Source organism: Alligator mississippiensis, chromosome 10 (genome assembly GCF_030867095.1).
Source record: "Alligator mississippiensis isolate rAllMis1 chromosome 10, rAllMis1, whole genome shotgun sequence".
Taxonomy (NCBI): domain Eukaryota; kingdom Metazoa; phylum Chordata; order Crocodylia; family Alligatoridae; genus Alligator; species Alligator mississippiensis.
In genome coordinates, this window is record NC_081833.1 from 13,141,650 (window position 1) to 13,162,961 (window position 21,312).

Below are 21,312 nucleotides of genomic sequence, written 5' to 3' on the forward strand. Positions count from 1 at the left end.
TTCAAATATTTCTCTCTTAAGGTGAAACTGACTTTGCATCAACGAGATCTGCAGCTTGAATCTTTACAGCAGGAGCATCTTGAGCTCATGAAGCAACTTACCCTAACTCAAGAGAGATTGCACACCAAAGACCAGTCCTTGAGTGACCTGCAAACACGATATGATGAGCTGGAGGCCAGGCTAGAAGAGTTTCAAAGTGACACTTCTTCCAAGGATGACATGATCCAATATTTGCAGAAAGAGAAGATTGTCCTTGAAGTAGCTCTGCAAACAGCGAAAGCAAGCAGAGAAGAACTTGATGAAGGGGCAAAACGCCTGGGAGAAGGTACAGAGGCAACATCAGAGATATTGGAACAACTGAGGCAAGAAATAGCTGTAAAATCTAGCCAGGTAATTGATTTCTAGTATTATTCTTTTACAAATAACAGATAAAATATATTGATACAGGCTTGTGGAGCAGCTGAATGGCTAGAGCATACCTCCATAGAAAGCATTTGTCATATACCCATAAACCTTCATTTAGATATTGGGGTATATCCATCAGTTTTTATAACTGCTTCATGTAAGTTGAGTAACCTTAATTTATTTTTCTGTTACTGAAGTAGAATTTTTACAGTATATAGTATATTTTATATTAGTTAACAGTACAGATATTTTATGTCTGTCTAATTCTTAATTCATGGAGTTTGAGAGGAACAGTTATATTTTTGTGCCAGGATTTAATAGACTACATTGCTTCTTTATAAAGGATCATGATAATTTCTGAAACCAATTTTTCAAAATTGAACATTTTATATGAATTATAAGGTTCCTTTTAAATGATGTTTAATGTATTCTATTCATATTGTACTGTGTACTAAAGGACTTCCTCATGCATGTAGCTAACATTTGGTTGCTCCTTTTGGAATGCCTTAGTACTACTTTGTTTGAAATACTATATTGGGTCTCATGTTTATACAGTTCTGTATGCTCACAGATTGAGTCTCAGAATTCTTTGCTTGGTCACTGTACTACTTTACCAGATTAGAGCTGCTGTTTACAGATGCTGCTATCATGCATTCTCTAGTGCACAATGAATCTTTGACTGTTCCAAACTCTAGTTGCATAATCAGGTTTGTTCCATAACTTGTCTAGAGCTGGGATCAGTGACCTTTAGCAGAACCAGGCTGGAGCTTGACTCTCCCCCATCTCTCTTTCTCCACTGCAGATACCAAGACCCAGACCCTCAACAGGGAGAGAAACAGAAATGACAGAGCAGTAGGCTCTGCAACAGGGGAGTGTCTTAGAGTGGGTGGGCCTAACAGTGCAGCTCCATTCCACCAAATTTTTTTCCTTCTCACTTTATTTGACCTTTTTGAGGGCCAGATCTGACCCACAGGCTTTAGGTTGCTGACCCCTGGTCTAGAGGAGTGAGGCTAACCTTTTTTTTGGGTGGGCTACGCTAAATAATCTCACACCTTCCATGATCCCTTTCCTCTGTCTGATACACTGCTCTCCTTCCTGGTCCCAGCCCTGTCCTCCCTGCCCAGTCTGCCACTGTGCTCTCTGCTTTATCTCCGATCTGCCACTGTTACACATAGTGGTTGCCTGTGCCACTTGTGGCACTTATGCTGCTCTAGAGTATTCACACTTCAGTGCAAGACAGAGAATATACGTTTGTACGAGAGGCTGGCCATGGCCTGGGATTGGTATCCAACAATGGGATATTTTTTTTGAACAATAACGAAACAAGCTCTGAAATGTTGGTGCCAGAAGTCAAAAGTACCTCTGCTAACACATGCAAAATAACTCTCTCTTGGTTACAAATCATCTCCATTTTATCTTGAGCATGTAAATATGAATTGGTATAATTCAGATGTATCATCTATATGTGATGGCATATTCAAAAGGGTTGGAGTGTTGTAGCCATGTTGATCCAGGAAATATGAGAGAAGCAAGGTTTTTTGGCATGATATATTTTATTGGACAGTTGTAAAGTTGGGAGAGATGTTAAACAAACTTTGGGGCACAAAGTGCCTTTCTTCAGGCTGTTTATGCAGCATTGGAGATTTGTCATGTGTGAACAGATTCAGAGAAGGAGTAAACCAGATTATTTGGTTTGTAGTAGCATCACAATAACCAGTGAACATTCATGTTCTCATCAGATTATGCACTGTATATGCATAACAAAAAAAAGGAGTGGCTTTTTTTTGAAAGAATTTACAATGCAGTTAAAACACCACATGTGCATTTTTTCCCTCTTAACAGGTGGAAAATCTGCAACAAGAAAGTGCCAGCTTGAAAAAGCAGACCCAAAAGGTAAAGGAACAGTTCCTGCAGCAGAAGGTAAGTGTACATGTAACTTTTTTGAAATTGTGTTTAAAAATAAACAGTATGTGCGTTACAGCAAAGGCATATGCTAGCAGTGCTGTTTGTCATAAAGAAGCCTGAAGCCACTAACCTGCTTAAACTGCATGCCGTTATGTCAAATCGAATGTTGTCACATTTCATTATAGGATTTATGTAATTTGTGTAGTTTTTAATTTATATGGGAATCAATATAAAATAAGACACAAGTCAATTCTTGTCCCAGGTAAATGTAAGTGCTTTGCCTTAAACAAAAGATCATAACAAAAGATCTCTCAAGTGCTTTTGCATTAGATGACATGCTTTGCAGCAATAAAGAGAAACTTTTGAGTACTGTATTTAAATTGGTCTTGTAAAATTGTACTTGCATAGTCATTTAAAATAAATGTTTATTTTAGATTTTGTTTTGAATGTATATGGATTCTGATCCTGACTGATAACTTGAAGTCCTGTTGTGTCTTTCCCACCTGTAGCAGGACCATTAGCTTGCTGTTTAGTTACCTTATTAGTCCAACAGCAAAGGTTGTTTTAACTTGTAAGCAGCGTTTTTCAAGAATGTAGATTTGGTAATACCAGTCCTAATTGCAAAATATGGACACGTATATTTTGTGCCAGGACAGGTAAAATTGCCTGATTATTTTGTAAGGTTAAATACATTTTCTTTTATCTGGAAAATGGATAATATAATTCCAAAGATTATCTTTCTGAACTGTTGCTTCCTAATATATAGTTCCATTTTTACAAGTGCCTGGTTTTTATCTTGCAGTCACCTACTAATTCTATGTAAAATACCTGTGAACCAGTTAAAAAAAAGTTGTAGAATATAGTGCTGGCTTTTAAATCCTTTGGCACAAAGAGTTGAGAATCCCCTTTATATAATTCCTTAAAGCTAGACATTTCAAAAGTTGCAGCAGGGAAGATTCTGTTCCCTTGAAGCTCTTTTGGTTTTAATGTCCTTGATTGCTCCTCATCTTGTGATGTTTGAAAAGTAAAATATTGGCATTTTTGATAAATCATCTCTTCTTTGAGCAACTGTGACATGGGGAATATCTCTGTAATTCCGTTTTGTGTGGTAGGTAATGGTGGAAGCTTATCGAAGAGATGCAAGTTCAAAGGACCAACTGATTAGTGAACTGAAGGCTACAAAGAAAAGGCTGGACTCAGAAGTGAAAGACTTAAAACAAGAGTTACTAAAACTTCAGGTTGAAAAGCAGTCCACTGAGGTGGAGCATTCAAAGCTACAGAAAGAAGTGACCCAGGTTCACCAGCAGATGGCGGAGTTGGAAAACCATCTTCATTTGGCACAGAAAGAGCGGGATGACATGGAGGCACATCTACAGGTGTGGAGGATGCTGAATGTTAAAGTTCTGAAGAATGTCATATTATATGTCACTAGTTTTACTGATTGCTGAAATGAGATGCAAGTTGTGGTAATGTGCAAGTTCTCCTCATGTTTAAGTTCTCTTAGGTAAAGAGAGAAATATTTTTGAGAATCAGTATACTATTATTTTGCTGACTTTTTTTTTCTTTTTAAATATTCAAGTTAAACCAGGGCTTACCATAAATTGGCTGCCACATATATATGTTACTGTTTTCTCTACTGTTTTCTGAGACAATTTTTTATATAGCAAACTAGAATATGAAAGTTTTGTGCTTAACACATTCTCCTTTTTTGTTCTTTTTCTTGCTTATTCTTTATCTTTTCCTCAAGTCTTTGCAGTTTGACAGGCAACAAATGACATCTCTTGCTGAGGCAAATGACTTATTAAAACTGCAGGTGGAACAAATGCAAGAAGAAGCTAAAAAGTAAGTTGGTTCTTTAGTACAGCCAAAGTAATAGCACTCATCATTCCAAGTGTGCATTAGCAAACTGTACAAAAATTACAAATGGGTCTTTTCCCCACCCTACTGGGGAGTTGAATATTGAATTCCCATTTTGGAAGTAAACAGACTTAGGCACAGAAGTTAACATGCCCAAAATATGGAAGTTAGTGGGTTGGAACTTCTGAGTTCCAGGCTCAGACTTCTTTGACCCCCTCTAGCCTTAAAACAGTAACTGACCTAAGACTCTCTTTAATATAGAGAGTGTGATTATTTCATAGGTACCAACTTTGGGAAATATATAATTTATTTATCTATCTGTGCCTTTTTTTATTTTTTTTTTTGTGTTCAGGAGTTACTTTTTATTAAGTATCTATAGTATAAGTAGTTACATTGAGATGACAATCTTTTAACTGCCTGTTTTTCTTTGTTGAAATTAGTTTTGTGCAATACTGTGAAAGTATTTATTTTCCATTTTTAGCTAAAATGCAGTAGAATTAATCTTAGCATTTAACTCTTAGGATGATTGCCAGTATTCTGTCTATAATACACTTTGCAATGTAACATATGCTGTGTAATATATACAGTATGTTAACATTCTGTTCATATTTCCTGGGATTAATTATGGTTTATGTTCCTTGATTTTTTTCAGCTGCAACAGATTACAGCTCCAACTCTAAAAAAGCTAGCCAAACTTAAATTTTGAGAATAGGTTTTTAACTCTAAAATGTGTTATTCCTTCACTTGCCTGAGGAGAGAGTAATATAATATTTTCTTTGTCTCTGTTAGTTTTTCCAAGTCCAACTATGACCATTTGATATTACAATGACTTTTGTCAAGTATACTAGGAAGGGTGTTGAGGGATGGAGAGGGACATATTCAATGTTTACATTTAGTCTCTGGATTGGTCTTGGTATTATTAAAGGATAAATGTTAGTATGGTTCTGTATAACCCAGCAATGTAATTGGCAAGAGAAATAATCAGCCCTTTTCTAATAGATAAAGTATACCTTTAGCCTGCACTAAAGCTAGCATTGATCCAACACTGCTTGCTTTTACCTAATGTAAAAAACAGTTTATAACTTCAGAAAGCCGTAAGTGATAAAGCAACCAGGGGTACTTATTACTATGATACTTTAAAGTGTGGCATAAGGCAAGAGGCACCTGAAAGTATACTAGTGGCAAGTAAGTGCTGACCACAAGTGACATTTTGCAATTCATGTACATCTCAATGGTTGCAGCCAGATGCTGACACATTAACTATATTTTTTCTGTAACATTTTAAGAATCCACGTGTATTAAAGTGTTACCATGTTTGGATTGTGGCTTTAGCTGGGGTAGGGAATGTGAGTGGAAGGAGACTCTTGAGGGAGGAGATAGCAGCTCAAGAGGACTTGCCACAGTAGAAATTCATTTCAGGTCCAGACAACATGACCCAGGTCCACATGGAAAAATAATTTTGCTAGAAGATGGACTCAGGAGTAGAAGGGGGTGTGTCTCCTGCCTCCCAAGTCTCTTTAGTGATTTTGGACATTTCTGATGCACAAGTGTAACCTCAAAAAGGTTTTCCTGTCAGCAGAAAATAGCTTTCTGTAATTGAAAAATGCTAGTTATGTGTAATTAACCAATTAACAGTGCCCCATAACATTAGAAATTTATGGTTTATCTGTTGAGAGAAACTTTAATTTTTCTTAGATGATTTTTTATTGATCCTCTGTAACTATTTGGATATAATTTGTTTGTTGCAGACACTTACTAGGTCTTTTCATTAAGGCATATTCATCTGGAAAGTTAATTTTTCAATATAGTTTTTCAGGAAGTTTTTTCAATTAGAACCTTTCATTTTTTTTTGTTTTCTCATTCTAGGGCCATTACTGAACAGAAACAGAAAATGAAGCGCCTAGGTTCTGATCTGACTAGTGCACAGAAAGAGATGAAAGCAAAACACAAAGCTTATGAGAATGCAGTTGGCATTCTTAGCCGCCGGCTGCAGGAAACCCTCACAGCAAAGGAATCTGCCGAAGCAGAGTTGAGCAAGCTAAAAGCACAGATTATTGATGGAGGAAATAACCAAGTTTCCCAGGTTGGCAGAATGGACTATCACCAATTATTGCTAAATCCTTAAAGATAAGGCTTAAACTATGGTTTATTTGTTAGGAAACGAAAACTTGTAATACAAACAGTTTTGGGGCATGATTGCATTTTACAAGATTTTATATTCTACTGAAAATCTTGTAAGCTTTGTTATGTTTCATATATAAATTAATAACATGAATTGTTGTCAAACCTCCTGTGATGACTTCTAAAGTCAATACTACTGTAATTATAGTTCCTTTCAGTCTAAAATAAACTAGAAGCATGGGTTTCAAATCTCCGGCAGTAGAACAGTTGCAATACATTTCAGCTTAAGAATAATTCACTTAATCTTTTGCCTTTCTTTATTGCAGAAGCTATAAATTATTACTTAAATATTGTATTACCAGTTTCCAGATCTGTATACCATGTGTCCATGGCTCAGCCAGGGAAAAATTGCCTTAACCAAAGCTGAGAATGGTTTGGGTTTATCTGAGTAAAATAAGACTGCCTATTGGTCACAAACTTCAGAAGAAATGTCTGCGTTAGCCATGAATCTGTGTCATCATTTAAGCAGTAGTTACTTGCTTAGGCAATATTTTCTTACTGTTCTGAAATGTAATAGACTCTTTTACTGATTATCTAACAATAGTTTTTCCTTGCCAAACACTTGCTTTATGTTGCTTCAAATCCCTCCTTAAATCCAGCTATTTCTGCATAGCCTTCAAAAGCTAATCTATTTTTTGATGCTGTGCCAAAATTTTAGCTGTGACTGTTTCTGTCATTACCAGATATAATGTAGTTGAAGCCCCTGAGCAAAGACCTAATTTTATAGTTGCATTCTAACTATGGTATAGCATAAATAAGGGAATGAATTCATCGTTAAATATTTTCCATTAAGAAAAATAAAAAATCTATTCATTGCAATAACCTTTTTTTTTTTTCCTCTGAGCCCCAAACTGTTATCCATTAAGCAACAGAAGGCACTTTACTATCAGCCAGCATAATAGACTTGATAAAAAAGTAGTTGTCTCTTGGAGTAGTTGGAATGATTGAATAACCATATTTCTGATGGTTTTACTTTTAGGAAAGGATTCAAGCTCTGGAGACAGAGTTGCAAGCTGTTAGCAGCAGTAAGACAATGCTGGAGAAAGAGCTGCAAGAAGTTATTTCACTTACCAGCCAGGAACTGGAGGAATACAGAGAAAAAGTATTAGAACTTGAGGATGAGGTAATTGTTAAAGCTCTACCAGCAGCCCTAGGGAAGGAGGCGGGAGGAGATGATGATTTGGAACTGTAAATTTATTCAAACAGTGAAGTATGTTAAAAACTGGCATGGGGAAGGTTCAGCCACAGTTGGTAACCTTGCTGCAAGGTACCCAATCTTTATGCCTTCCTTTGACCCCTGGGAAACAAAGGAAATGAAATGAATGAAGGGTCTACATTAGAGACTGGTAAAATCTGGTCAAGAAATGTTAACTATTGAAGAATCCAGTTAATTACCTATTGAAGTGAATAGGAGTCATGAGTGTTCATTGACTTCTGGAATCAGAAGTTAATATGGCATGAGAAATGTTTAGTAATGGCCTCTGCTATTAGTATCTCATTTCTTCTTTCCTTTTCCTGTTGAAAGCACTTGCACAGTCTTCTAGCTGACTTAATTTGTGTTAGAAACAAAAACTACAGATACACTTGAAATGACTTTTAAAAGTATCTGTTATTAAATTGGAGACTTTTTCCTACCATACATAAAGCAACGATGAGGTGACATTCTATTTTTTTCCTTTAGCTTCAGGAATCTAGAGGCTTCAGGAGAAAGATAAAACGGCTTGAAGAAATAAACAAGAAGCTGGCCCTTGAGCTGGAACATGAGCGAGGAAAGCTCACAGGGCTTGGTCAGTCCAATGCTGCTTTGAGGCAGCACAACAGCATCCTAGAAACAGCATTAGCAAAAAGAGAGGCAGATCTGGTACAGCTGAATCTCCAGGTAGTTGGAGCATATGTAACTTTTTAGGGGAGAGAATGTTTCTGTTTTCAGAACTTAGCTATGTCCATAGATTTACATGAAAAGCCAGATGTTTAAAGAAAATTCGGTGTATTTTCACCAGATTCAGGTTTCGGTGTGGATTAGGATGAAAGAATAATACAGTTCCAAATGACTGATCAAAATATGATTTTTAGACTGGGCTAAACTAAATGTTTTCAGTGAAAACAGCAATGGAAATCTGCAAAAACAAAGGTGGCAAATTGAACTGTTATCACTGACATATAAATGCCGTACAAAGATCTGCTGATATCAGTGTCAGTCCTTTTACTTAGTCTTACATCATTTACCAGAATATAGCCTCTCCCTGCCCTTCCCCCTCCACCGTAAAAAAAAAAAAAAAAAAAAAAAAAAAAAAAAAAAAAAAAAAAGTTTAACAACCTACATACACGCCTGTTAAAATGTAACCACCTCTGGGACAAGATGGCAGTATGCAGGGAGAGTGACTATAATGATGGGAAGTGAAGATGTGCCAAGGACCCTCAGGTGCTCTCTTTCAAATGTGCTGTGGGATCTGTAACATACACAACAGAACAGGAAAGACCAACAAACAGTACATTTCATACTGTTTAACTTGCCTAGCTTTTGAATACTGTTACTTACGGAAAAGCTGGACCTTTCTGAACCGTATTATGAATTCCCAGCATTTCTAATTCCCAATTAGCTGATACGTTTTTGGAGCGTGGGGGTTCTGGTGCCTTCGTCACCTGTTTCCATTTGTGGTTCTAAGAGTCTTTATGTGGTTCATTTCCCCCACTTCAGGAGTCTGTCATGGCAATTATGCTTCCATCTGAGGAAGATGTGATGGGAATTCCCTTAAATGCATTGTTAGTCTGTCAAGGCCAGGCTGAGAAATATGGAGGGAAGCATTCTGTCACTGCTAAATCCTGGTTTTGTGATTACTATAGGTTCAAGAAGTCCTGAAGCGTAAAGAGGAGGAGGATCAGCAAATGAGACAACTTATTCAAGCCTTACAGACTGCCTTAGAGAAAGAGAAGTCAAAAGTTAATGACCTCAAAGAACAGGTAAGCTTCTCCTTCATTAATAGTAGATGATTTGAATACAAAATATTGGAAAGCAGTACAAGTAAAAGTCAGGCATACAGTCAGCTGCTACCTGCAGCCATCTTTTTGGGGCGGCCAGTAGCGTGTCAGGTCCCTGGATGCGTCTCGACTTCTAACATGCCCTATATTAAGCACAGTTATGAGCTACCAAAATGTTAGCAGGGGGCTCCCTTGAAACATTTTCATCAGAATTAGATACGTACCTTTTCTCTGGGTAAAAGTATTCTCTATCCAAAGGCACCTCAAAAGACCCAAGGTAAACTTGGTTGTTTTGTTACATTAATGAATCTAATGATAAAATCCTTCCTTTTCTCCTGAAATGCTGGATGAGGAAAAACTACCTGTTTGTTTTCATAGGTTGCAGCAGCCAAAGCAGATGCAGCACATAACCGCCGTCACTACAGAGCGGCTATCCTTGAACTGAATGAAATTAAGAAAGAGCTACAAGCCAAAGAACTGCTTGTCCAAGCCCTTCAGGCTGAAGCAGACAAACTGCAGTAAGTACATTGTAAGGTATATTTAAGTTTGTCAGGACACAGTAAATAAAATGGTGACTGACTGAACAAAACATCTGAAAACTACTTGTATAGTTGAATTTTTGGTTTTGACTCTCTGGAACGGTTTTAGTGAATTAGTCCTGGCTGAGTCCTTCGCTGGGTACATGTGCATCCAAGTTGCAGAGAGAAACTCTTCTTCTACTGTGTCTGAGTTGCATCTTATCACCTGTACTGCTTATGATTTTGACACCCCCCCCCCCCCCCATTTGATAGGCTAGATGGGTTTCAGTGTCACATGCATGTGTGTTGCTCTTCTTTTTTTCATGTCCATCAGAAGTGCGATCTACATGCAGAATGAATTTCCAAGCATGTGAAGCATCAGTTAACTGTCAGGTTTTCTGAAATAGACAGTATTGTTGTACTATATGGGAATGTGAACTGGTCACTTGCTGCTGAACATACTGGTCATTCAGCCTCAGAATGCAAGGGCTTAGGAGCTTGAAGCAGAAAGCTGCAATGAAGCAGTTGGCTAGATTCTGAGCTCTTCAGAGTACATTTTTCAAAATTGGATGGCAGATCAATTTCTTAAAGTTTTCTAAATGAAGACATGATAGTGCTTTAGTTAAACCCAGGGACAACCCATCTACCTTAGTATGAATACAATGATATCAGTTACAGCATGTTTCTATAGAAGTGTGAAATAAGTTACACTGATTGGAGCACTACATTATAGTTGCTGTAGAAAGAAAAATCAGCCCTAATCAAAATACTTAAATGCCTATTCTTCTTCCATATGTCTGATGTAGATACAGAACAGTAATTATAATTTTACATTTAGGTGGTTGAGCCAGACAGTTGTCAGGAGCAGCAGAGCGTATCTCTGTGATACCTCCTTCATATTTGTGGATCAGGCATTGAGTCATTGTATGTTTCATGGTCTGTTCTGGGTGACCACAGTTGCATGCTGGAGTTTTGAATTTTTTTCCATTTGTGCATCAGGTATCTGCGTCTCCCATGGTTTGTGAGGATATATATGGTTTAGAGTTGCCCACGAATGTCATGGGAGATCAGAGCCAGGGACCTTCTGCATTGGATCTATCACAAGATGTTTATTTGGGACTTTCTGTGTCTATAAACTTCCTGTGCCTATACATGCCTGTAAAGTGTTGTGGGTAGACTTGTCTCAGAACTTCAGTACTGCAAGTAACAACAATATGGATGTCTGAATAGATCAAAATGTAAACTTTCTTCTCTTAAAATAGCCTATTGACTTTTGGTTTTGTTTCTCCTCTTTAACTGGGCTACTACATTTGTTAGTATGTATGTACATACATGTAATGTATGTACATTAACTGGGCTTGATACATTTGTTAATAAGTACTTGGCTCAATATTGCTTTGTCTCTTTTAGCGAAATGCTGTTTGTGGCTAAAATAATGACATGAACATGCAGGCAAAGACTGCCAAAGATGCAACTTGCCAGACCGTATTGCTGATTTTCTTAGTTGGTTCTTCAGGTTGATAACTTGTACCACTTGCTTCTAAATATCTTATTTTATTAACTATGTGTTCTGTTGTAAAGAGAGATGCCTAAATGGTTCTTGTCTGTATTCTTGTTTTTGCCATTTCTGACCTAGGGCTGAGGATGAGAAACATTCCCAAGAAGTGTCACAGTTTCAGCAAGAATTGGCAGCAGCCCAGTCTCAGCTTCAGCTTCTGCAGAAACAGCTGGATGAACAACTTAATAAACAACCTGTAGTAAACCAAGAGGTAAAACTTTGTAGTTAACTCTGACTTCTTTCACCCATACTCAATGTATCTTATTTAGGTGCATAATCCTCAAAAGGCTTAATTAAATCCTCCAACAGTATTTGCATTTGTGTTAACAGATTTGCTAAAAAGTAGAAAATGTTTGCAACATAGGTAACAAAATAGCTTTAATTTTCTGATTGATTGGTCTTGTAGTTAATTTTAGGTGTATCCCAAAACTTTTTTTTTCTGTAGGTTGAAGACCTCAAGTGGGAGGTAGAACAGAAGGAAAGAGAAATTCAAACACTAAAGCAACAGTCGGACATGACTGAACAGCGCAGTCAAAAGGAGTTAGAAGGAATGCAGCTGGTACTGCAGGTAATTGAGCTGACCTGCATGATTCTGAGGGACAAGGGCTTTCAGTGAAGAGTAAATTAATGGTGGAGGAGATTCTTAAGAGGATATTAAAAAGGGACCTTGTAAGGTTTAAAAAGAAAGTACTATATCAATGTCAAGCATAAAACTAGATGATTTAAAACTAAGAGGTTTTGTGTGTTATTGATTTCAGTTTCACTATTCTTTTTTCTGTTTTATATGGCACCCACTTCGGACTATTAAAATAGGTTAGTCGCGCTTAAGTTACTTCCTAGACACACAACTGCTGTGCTTGCAAAAACAATGGAATGTATGTGGGTGTGTTTAGTTTCTATCAAAATTAAAGAAAATGATGGAAATATTCTTCATTAATGTTGGATGTGTCAGCTTTAATTTTTACAAAATTGCAACTTTAGGTTAATATAACCTGACAGTGTTCTTTCAAGAAATAATACACTGTTAAATTATTAAATGAATTACTTGGATAGGGACATGGTGTAGGGCTTCTAATTAATAGTTAAAATGATGCAAATATCTATCACTGTCGACATGAGCAGGAATATGCTATTTAAATGTCCCATGACTGACTCTCTTCCAAAGTAAATTATTTTTAAGGTTGATAATAATGGCCCATTCTACAGAGGCGTCTGCTTTTTTTTTTTAATAAATCAAGAAATTGAAAAAATGTAATAGAATATCTAAAACCCCTTCATATATAACTTGTAGTTTTCTGCCACTTAAACTTGGACCCTGTAACTACTCAGCTGTACATTTTTCACTTTTGATTATTCCCTCATGACGTTTTCTTAAGATTTAAAAAACCTCTTTTTTAAAACAGAATATCAAGACGGAGTTGGAGATGGTACGGGAAGATCTGTCAATGACTCAGAAGGACAAGTTCATGCTTCAGGCTAAAGTGACTGAACTGAAGAATAGCATGAAGAGTCTGCTGCAGCAGAACCAGCAACTGAAGATGGATCTGAAGCATGGGAAGATAAAGAAGGTACCTAAGTAGTAAAAAGGACTTTCACTTAGAATAATCAGATGTGCTATGGAAACAGTCTTCTACAGCATAACCTTGTGAGGACCCTGGTATGACCATGTTAGATTAACAGTTAAGGGATAGTGGTTCTCTGTTGTTTTAAATGATAAATCCTTAAAGGATTTTCTGGCTGCAAAACTAACAAAGCAGTGTGGAGTATATGCCTCTTAAACAGAATGTCTTTCTATGCATTTGCAACATGTTTATGGCTATGATTTTGGCATAGTATCTTTTAGTGAACCTCACATTAGAGGTACAGGTGAAGAGAGCAGCCTTTTCAGGAAGGTTATTAATTTTAATAATCTTTACAATGCCAGTGTACAGGACAGTTAGTAGGGAAATGTATTTGTTGCAGTTATTGTCTTGTGATACTTGTAGTTTTAGAGAACTAATGCTTCCATTCTTTCCTATAGGTCAGCATCCCTCTCTAAACGTGTAGCAGTCTGCATTTTAAGACTCGCATGGTTGTGTGCATGTTTTAGGGAACATAGGGTAATTATTTAAATATATATGAAGTAAAAAAAAATCCATCAAATTGAATATGTGGTTGCATTCACTGATGAGATTCAGTTTCTTCAAATTAATGGCTTCTGTGACTGCCATAACAAAGTCATAGCCTTAATTATACTTCATTCACATGTTTCTTCAATGAAATAAGCCACAAGTCTTTTTCTTTCTCTCCTTTGCAAAAGACAAACACTAGCTATGTGATGGACTATGGATAAATCTTTTGTTTTTAAAGCAGTCTTTAAAGGTGCATGTAATATCCTGCCTATTCAAGTTGTTTCTGGTGTCTTTTAATATTTTTACCCAGGCATTAACTTTGAATAGTGTCTTTATTGGATTCCTTGTTTAGCACCTTGAAACAGAGAGAACGTCTGTAACTCCCCAGCTCCCTTTATAGACCCAGTGCCTCGCTTAAAGATTTCCCTTACTAAATCTTCCTCTAAGCTTTCTGTACTTGAAGTTCAACATATTTCATTCTAAGGACCCTAGTAAGGGGTCTTATAGAATACTGATCAGAATTTACGAGTTGTGCTTTCAGCATAACCCAGAAAGTTCAGAAAGGTATACTTTTGACCACATATGTTCTTTTTGGCTGCATTGTCCTTTTTTTTTTATAACCATCTTTCTGTATAGTTAAGCCTGCCGTGAAGCCAGTAAGTTGAACCCCTTACTGCAGGGGTGCTCAACCTCTACCCCACAAGCCAGATTTGGCCTGCAGGAGTCTCCTTGGGTCCAAAACTTTGACAGCAGGGGAGTGGTGGCGGCAACTGCTGCTCCCTTGCTGCCAAATTCCTGAACTTGTGGGGAGTGTGCAAAAGTCACCTAGGTCTCGATCTGAGCACTCTGGGGCTGGCTGAAGGTGGTATGGACCCAGTTCTACAGCTTGGGGCCCCGGGATACATGAGGGCTGATCCAGTCCACAGACTGGCCTCAAACCACTTGTCTGGCCCATGGCAGCAAAAAGTTGAGTGTTACTGCCTTGCTGTATTATTTGCCTTTTTGCTGGTCCATTAACACTGTGAGAGGGGTTTTTTGGTCAGATCATGTTCTTGTTACCAGTTTATAAAGCCAGAAAAGAAACTGAGCACCAAGCCTACCAGTTTAGACATAAGTACTTGTTTACTTACAAGTCTGGATGACACGGGACTACTTAAGGCCAAGGGTATTTAACTCTAGCCTTATGGAACCATGTCATTTGGTCCATGGTGCTCCCCAAAGGTCTGGAAATTTGTGGTGGGGGAATGATGGCGGCATTAATTGTAGTTCCCTTGCTGCTAAATTCCCGCAACCGTGGGGAAGCCCCTCAGGTTGGATATTGCAGCCCTGTGTGCCAGATGGTGCCAGTATATGGCTGGTTCTACGTGCATGGGATTGGGCTAGCATGCCGCCAGATTGAACTCATGGACTGATTGTGCGTGTTGATCCTGTGTGGGATCCAACCTACAGTCCAACCCTCCACCACACATGCATCTGTGGGGCCAGAGTGGGAGCTACTGCTTTAAGCAGTTGTGTTGTGCCACTTCTGCCAGACTTCACCATTGTTCTGAGCTGTTTTTCAGCGCGGATACATACTGTCTACACTCTTTATATCTGTTCTTATATAGTAATAGTCAAGTTGAGGAAGGTGGTTTGTTCCATTTTTTTTTTTTTCCCCTTTTAACAGAGGAAGGAACTGAAAGGAGAGACCAATTCAAATCCTGTGACACCAGTGAAGATTCCCGATTGTCCTGTCCCTGCCGCACTGCTGGAAGAGCTGTTGAAACCACCAACAGCTGTGAGCAAAGAACCTTTAAAAAACCTGAACAGCTGTCTTCAGCAATTGAAGTATGACCCATTCTTTAAATCATGTATTATTTAATTTAAAAAATATTTGAACAAGTGTGCTTCCAGTCTAAACAAAAGCAGTAGACATTTTAAAAGGAATTTTCTTTCCTACACAGCTCTCACTAGCACAGTGCTATGGATATTGATATTTGCTATAGCACTGAAGGTATTCGGAGCACTTTGCAGTAGGCAAGATGTATTGAACAGAATCCTTGTCTCTAGACAGCTTACAGTCTGAATGCACAAATTGGTACAACGCAGAACAAGCAACCAAAGCAGGATTTATATATTTTTTTCCTTTTGAAATGGAATTCCTGATGTAGCATGGGAAGATACTTGGCAGTATTGCCCCGCCGTATGAACAAAGTTGCAGTCCAGGCAGCATGTCAAAGGGAGAATGGTCATTATGGAAATTTTAATTTCTGTAACTTTTTTTCATTTATCTTCCTGCAAAGCTCTGAGCGAGATGTACTGCTAAAGTTGCCAAAATCCCCTCTGCTTTTGAGCTAAATATGTCCTGTAGAAGTTGCTCCTAGCCCAGGAACAAGTCCTGTATTTCTTGCAAAATTAATTCTCCTGCATGCACTTGCCTTGTGTTTCCATGTGGCTTCAGAGAACCTCAGATGGGTATCAGATGTCAGAAATGATTTGAAATAAATTAGTCAGTGTTTAATAATGCCTCTCCAAGTTTTCAGCTAAGTTTTCCCTTTTTCTCTTCTTTTCAAAAGGCAAGAAATGGATAGCCTTCAGCGCCAAATGGAGGAACACACTATTACAGTACATGAATCAATGTCTTCATGGACTCAGATTGAAGGGCAGTTAATGGACCTTACTTCTATCTGTCCCACAGCTGCATCAAGTGAGCAGGACATTCCTGTTGTAGACAAACAGGAACGGAATCATAATGCTGGTGACAAGGAAGCAATGAAACAATGACGTCCTCACTGGTTGTTTTGCTTCACAACTGCTTTAAGTGTGTAAAAGAATCTCTATTTATTTGTTGTATTTTTAATGGAGTTTAGATTTCTGCTTTTGCCTTCAACAGCAACAACAACAACAAAAAGAAAAGAAAAATTTTGGAGGGACTGGCAAAACATTTATTGCACAGTGCTGTATTGAGGAGTTCCTGTAAAATCATTCACCTCACTGAAGTAATGAAAATTGGGGAGTGGAGGGTGGGAAGGGAACAAATGATGAAGTCTAAGGAGCAATCCAGAGGAAGGATTGAAAATATTTATTTATGAATTATAACTAGAGAGAGGCCAACAAGACAGTGTTGTTCTAGATCTGCATCTGTTTAATTGGGTTAAGAGAGTACCGCACTCTTGCAACATCAGATTTTTTCCCAAGCTTTCTGCTGCATCTACATTACATCTGGAAAAGTAATGATTTCCTTCCATTTTCAACTCTAAAGATTTTGAAAATCAGATTGCAGGTGTCTGGGTTTAAGATTTTTGTCTGAATCCATCTCTAATTATGAAAAACAGCTTTGAGCTTTGCTAAAGGAAAGAGGCTTCAAAATATGACTGGTGCAGGCCAGGTATTAACTGGCAAATCTGCCCAGGATGTTTTCTGGAGTGTGGTGATTGTCTTCTTGCAGTACAGGCCAGTAAGGAGCTTTGCTTCACTGCACATACACACTTTTTTTCTTTGCACCTTTTTGGTTAGGTTTTGAAGTAGACATACCTGATAAAGGTCTGTATATACATATGAAAAATCATAATTTCCTGACCTAAAGTATCAGTTTTAATATTTTAATATACTTATATACTATAAGTTGGGATTGACCTGGGTTTTTTGTTACTTATTATTTTAATGTTACATTTAAGTTTGCTGTTGGACAATATTGTACATAAGGCTTAGGGAAACTAGCCCCACAGCCAGAGCTTTTAGAAATGTAATTATTTCACTGGTATCTTTCAAAGACAAAAATGATAATGCCTATAAAATTTATTTTTTTTATTAGCTTTATCTTCCCCTTCCCTTTCTTGTTTTGCTTCCAGTGTGTGCACATTGTTCATGTGTGGGAGCACTGGCACTACTGTGACCTCTTCTGCAGAGGCACCTTGTTTTATCTAATGCAATGTTACTGAAGCAACCTGCCTTTAGATATGTTTTTGGCTGGTCCCATCCATGCTACATTATAGTACAGTGAAAGTGTCCTCCCCTTCTGTGTTTGTTATTCTGACATCAGCATAGACGCATTTTTTGCCTACTGTACACTTGGAATCATGCTGTAGCACACGACAGACTTACACTTAGAAGAATGAATGGATGGTCCCAAGTGAGTGTGCTGTTGTTTTTGTTGAAAGTGAGGAAGATAAGATCAGGTATGTTCTTTTATATTGGATTTTTTTATCAGTTAGATAAACAGGTGGATTAAACAGGTGGACAAAACATGGATAGGGTTCTCTTCAAACAAGAATTATTCAAAAAAAATGTAGATATATGCCTACACAGAAAAATTATCCTCACCTCTTTTTGTTAGGTGTTCCAGTTCTATCTCATTTGAGGGGATTGGTTTTGGGCAGCTGCTTTAGAAACAAAGAGCCCTGCCTTTAAAGTTTTGCAGTTCTCTTGATTCAAGGTCTAAGCCAACTAAATAGTTTGCGCTTACAACAGTGTCTAAACTGACTAATGGTGGAATTCCACTACTGTGTTTTATTTGGTAGGACTGACCTTAAAGTTTAAAAGTCAAGTGTTTCAGGTTTGAGAGGAAATGAATGGATTTAGTGTGGCATTAGGTGCCCCTCATGTAGGATTTCTGAACTGTTTAAAAACGTCAAAAGCTTTACTGACTAGCCCAGACGTGCTAATGTTTATATACTACTAAAGTCTACTTCACAGAGTAATGGTACTGATTAATTTTGCTGCTGTTCATGTTCTTGAAGTTGCCTGTATATTATGCTCTAAGAGGAAAAAAGATAGTGTATTGTTAATTGAAAAAGTTAAAACTACATAATGAATAATATATTCAGTGCAAAAAATTATATAAGTGTTCAGGTTTTTAAATAAAATACCATTTGTGCGGGGTTAATGTTTGCTGTTCATTTTGATAAATCATTAACTACAGGTAAGAATTTGTTAAGTTTTAAATTGTGAGCTTGGCAACATTTGTACAGATAAGACATTTTATCTGGGATCAAAAATGCCAGAACTGTAACAAACATTCGTAGTTCTTCAAAATGCCTGTCTCTCTCACTATTATACTAGTTACTGTAATGCAATCCTGTTTCAGGTCAGTGCTGCATCTTTCTTGTTAGTTCTTTACAAGACACCTGAGTGCGTATTTGATACCAGCAACGTAGCCTTAAATGTATAGTTTTCCTCTGACAGAAAGAGATTGTTAAGATGTATTAGTTATATGAGAACTGATTTCTTCTTTACCCCACTCCTCATCTGTGTCTGAGAGTACTCAGTTTCCTTATCAGGACCCTTATCATAACCATACTTCTTTTTCTTTTAGTATCTATCACCTATTATAAAATCAAATACAAAACGGCATCTCCTGACCAAAGAACAATGGATGAAACTTGAGGACCTAATTACATGAGATGTTGAGTACAGCCAAGGCTTACTAAAATAACAGGACTTGTGGGAAGTCAACAGCTCCTGCAGGTGCTCCACAAATGATTAGGCCTTTCCCTTGTAACCCAGCAACTCTCTTCCTTAATTATTCTGTAAGGTGGTTGTTTTTGTGTTTCTTTAAAAGAATTCTCCTTTTTACCCTGGGATGCTAAGTATGTTCTCTCTACAGCAGTCTCCTAAGAGTAGGCGTGGGGAAAAAACTTGGTTCCTTCTTTGAAACAGCCCCATTAAGAGGAAAATCAGTGCCTCATTTAACATTGATGTGCTTTTAGAATTGTTTTCAGTAGTGGAATGTATTTTGTAAATCTTTTCCCCCACTCTGGTAGTTGCAACTTTTCCAGCCAAATCATATGGAAGAGAGAGAAATTAATGTTGTTGTACTGTAAGAGTATTTTAAGTGATAAATGTTGGTAGAAGCTGCAGCACTCCTTTATAAAACAGTGTTGCTTTTTGGAAGACACTTAAAACAGCTGTGCGTTAAACTGACTTTGGAAATAAATTAGTTACCGAATCTACTATTGCTAAATGTTGCACGAAGCTCAATTCCACTGTCTTCCAGGTTGCTTGGAAATTTTTATATACTGTGTTAGGTTAAGTCAGTCCTTCCATTTCTTGTGCAAAGAGGGTCTGATCCCATATTCTTCAATCAGGCAACATATCCCTATTGAAAAAAGTAGGTGTTCCACGTATGTAAGGAATAAAAATGTGTGCTCAGAATGGAAATTTTAGTGCACACATCTTTACGTATGTGAAATATAGTAGTGTGGGTGTTTAAATAGAGTTAGTTAAGCCATCCCTTACATGCATTACTGATGATTATTCTTGGCCATATAAATGAGACTCTAGATGGCATCCTTACTACTTGTCTAAGCGATGCACAAGCTGTGAGGCATGTTATCTTAATTTTGGCAATGCAGTGTCAATTTTTTGCATGTCATGTCTATTGTGACCATAAAACTTTTTTTTTATGGTTGTGTTTTTCCTGAGAAAGCAGCGACAGTCTCAAGAAGCCATTAATGCTAGCCAGCTGGAAAATGGTCACACTTGATTTCTAATAAAACAGATAGCTTCAGCCCTAGAAAGTTCTCTCAACTAAGAGCAGCCTTGTCCATTACAGATGCCCAGATTTTTTGTTCCAAGTACTGTAAAAGTTAAACTGTCATGTTTTATACATGGTTTTCAATATTCTAACGTCTGTTCAAATGGTGAAGTATAAGGACAAAAAGGTAATCATTTCATAATGGTTTTTAAGTGGGAAACCAGGGGACAAAGGAGTTATGTACAACTAAAGATTCTGACCTTACAAAGCATGTTAATTAAAAAATAAATAAATTGTGCATAGGAATTCCTTTAAACATTTTGTGCAATAAACTATTTTTGGTAAAGGGCTCTGTGTTTTTTTTTACTTCAATAACGACTTTTGTATTTTGGCAGCAAACTTACTTTTTTTTTTACGTTTAAGATCCTAGAGGGAACCTCAACACTAACCTTTACTGAAAAGTAGCTGCTACATTAACGTAGAATCTAAGTTAAAGGTTATTTGAATCTATTGTTTCATTTCCCGCCATCACACCCTGGGCATAGACAAGTCAGAAGCACCGGTTTTGCTGTTTTAGATGAAGCCAGCCTGTTTTTGGGGGGAAAATAGGGTGGGGCTCCTTGCCCCTTACACGAAAACCTTAGTTGAGGCTTGCTGCTGGGGGGACCAGTAGCCAGTGCTGGATTTAGGCTTAAGCTACTTAAACTACAGTTTAGGGCCTCATAACAAGAGGCCTCTAAATTAAAAAAACCTGACTCAACAGCAAGTTTTATAATAACCAGTTGGTAGACAAAGGAGATGTGGACGTTTTTGTTCCACACTGGATAATTTTTATCGTAGGGGGTCTCCGCTTGTCATAATCCAGCACTGCCAGGGGTGCTTCTGTCCTGAAGGGAAAAGAGCCTTGTGAGGAGCAGCACCCGCTTCCCTCGGGGCCCCAGGGCTGGTGCCGGCACAGCGGGGAAGGGAGCCGGAATCGATGCTGTTTTAAGAGAAAACAAAAACGCCGGCTCCTGCTTGGTTCAAACGAAGGCGGGATCCTGCAGCTATCCCATGTGTGCACGCCCCGACAGAGCGACTCGCCCTTTAACACGTGCGGCACATGTGGCTCTTCCCTCCCCCCGTAGTTTTCCCGTCAGGCATTGCGGCGAACAGCTCGCCGGGAGCCACCTAGCAGGCGCTGATGGCAGCATTCCCGTCAGGCACCGGGGCGGGCAGCTCGGGGCCGCGCTCTCCCTATGCTGTCAGGCCGCGGGGCGGGGCGGGGCGGGGCTGAGTGTCCTGGGAGGCGGCGCTTGAAGGGGTTGGGTTAGGGCGGGGGAGCCGCTTTTTGCCTTCTCTGTC

At 38.2% G+C, this 21,312-nt stretch overlaps 1 protein-coding gene across 5 annotated transcripts in view; it reads left to right on the plus strand.

The window, feature by feature from the left end:
• The window catches only part of GOLGA3 (golgin A3), a 35,443-nt gene extending 15,129 nt beyond the window's left edge, over nt 1–20,314 (plus strand). For 4 of the 5 annotated variants that reach the window (XM_006268992.4, XM_014598524.3, XM_059713448.1 and 1 more), the window contains 14 exons: nt 22–390; nt 2,248–2,325; nt 3,423–3,686; nt 4,058–4,152; nt 6,034–6,250; nt 7,328–7,471; nt 8,030–8,227; nt 9,193–9,309; nt 9,706–9,845; nt 11,482–11,614; nt 11,849–11,971; nt 12,807–12,971; nt 15,181–15,341; nt 16,070–20,314. In XM_006268992.4, coding sequence (XP_006269054.3) covers nt 22–390; nt 2,248–2,325; nt 3,423–3,686; nt 4,058–4,152; nt 6,034–6,250; nt 7,328–7,471; nt 8,030–8,227; nt 9,193–9,309; nt 9,706–9,845; nt 11,482–11,614; nt 11,849–11,971; nt 12,807–12,971; nt 15,181–15,341; nt 16,070–16,277 — 2,412 coding nt within the window. In that variant the 3' untranslated portion in view covers nt 16,278–20,314. The remainder of the gene's footprint in view (nt 1–21; nt 391–2,247; nt 2,326–3,422; nt 3,687–4,057; nt 4,153–6,033; nt 6,251–7,327; nt 7,472–8,029; nt 8,228–9,192; nt 9,310–9,705; nt 9,846–11,481; nt 11,615–11,848; nt 11,972–12,806; nt 12,972–15,180; nt 15,342–16,069) is intronic. The other variant, XM_019486624.2, reaches the window with a different exon arrangement.
• The last annotated feature ends 998 nt before the right edge of the window (nt 20,315–21,312 follow it).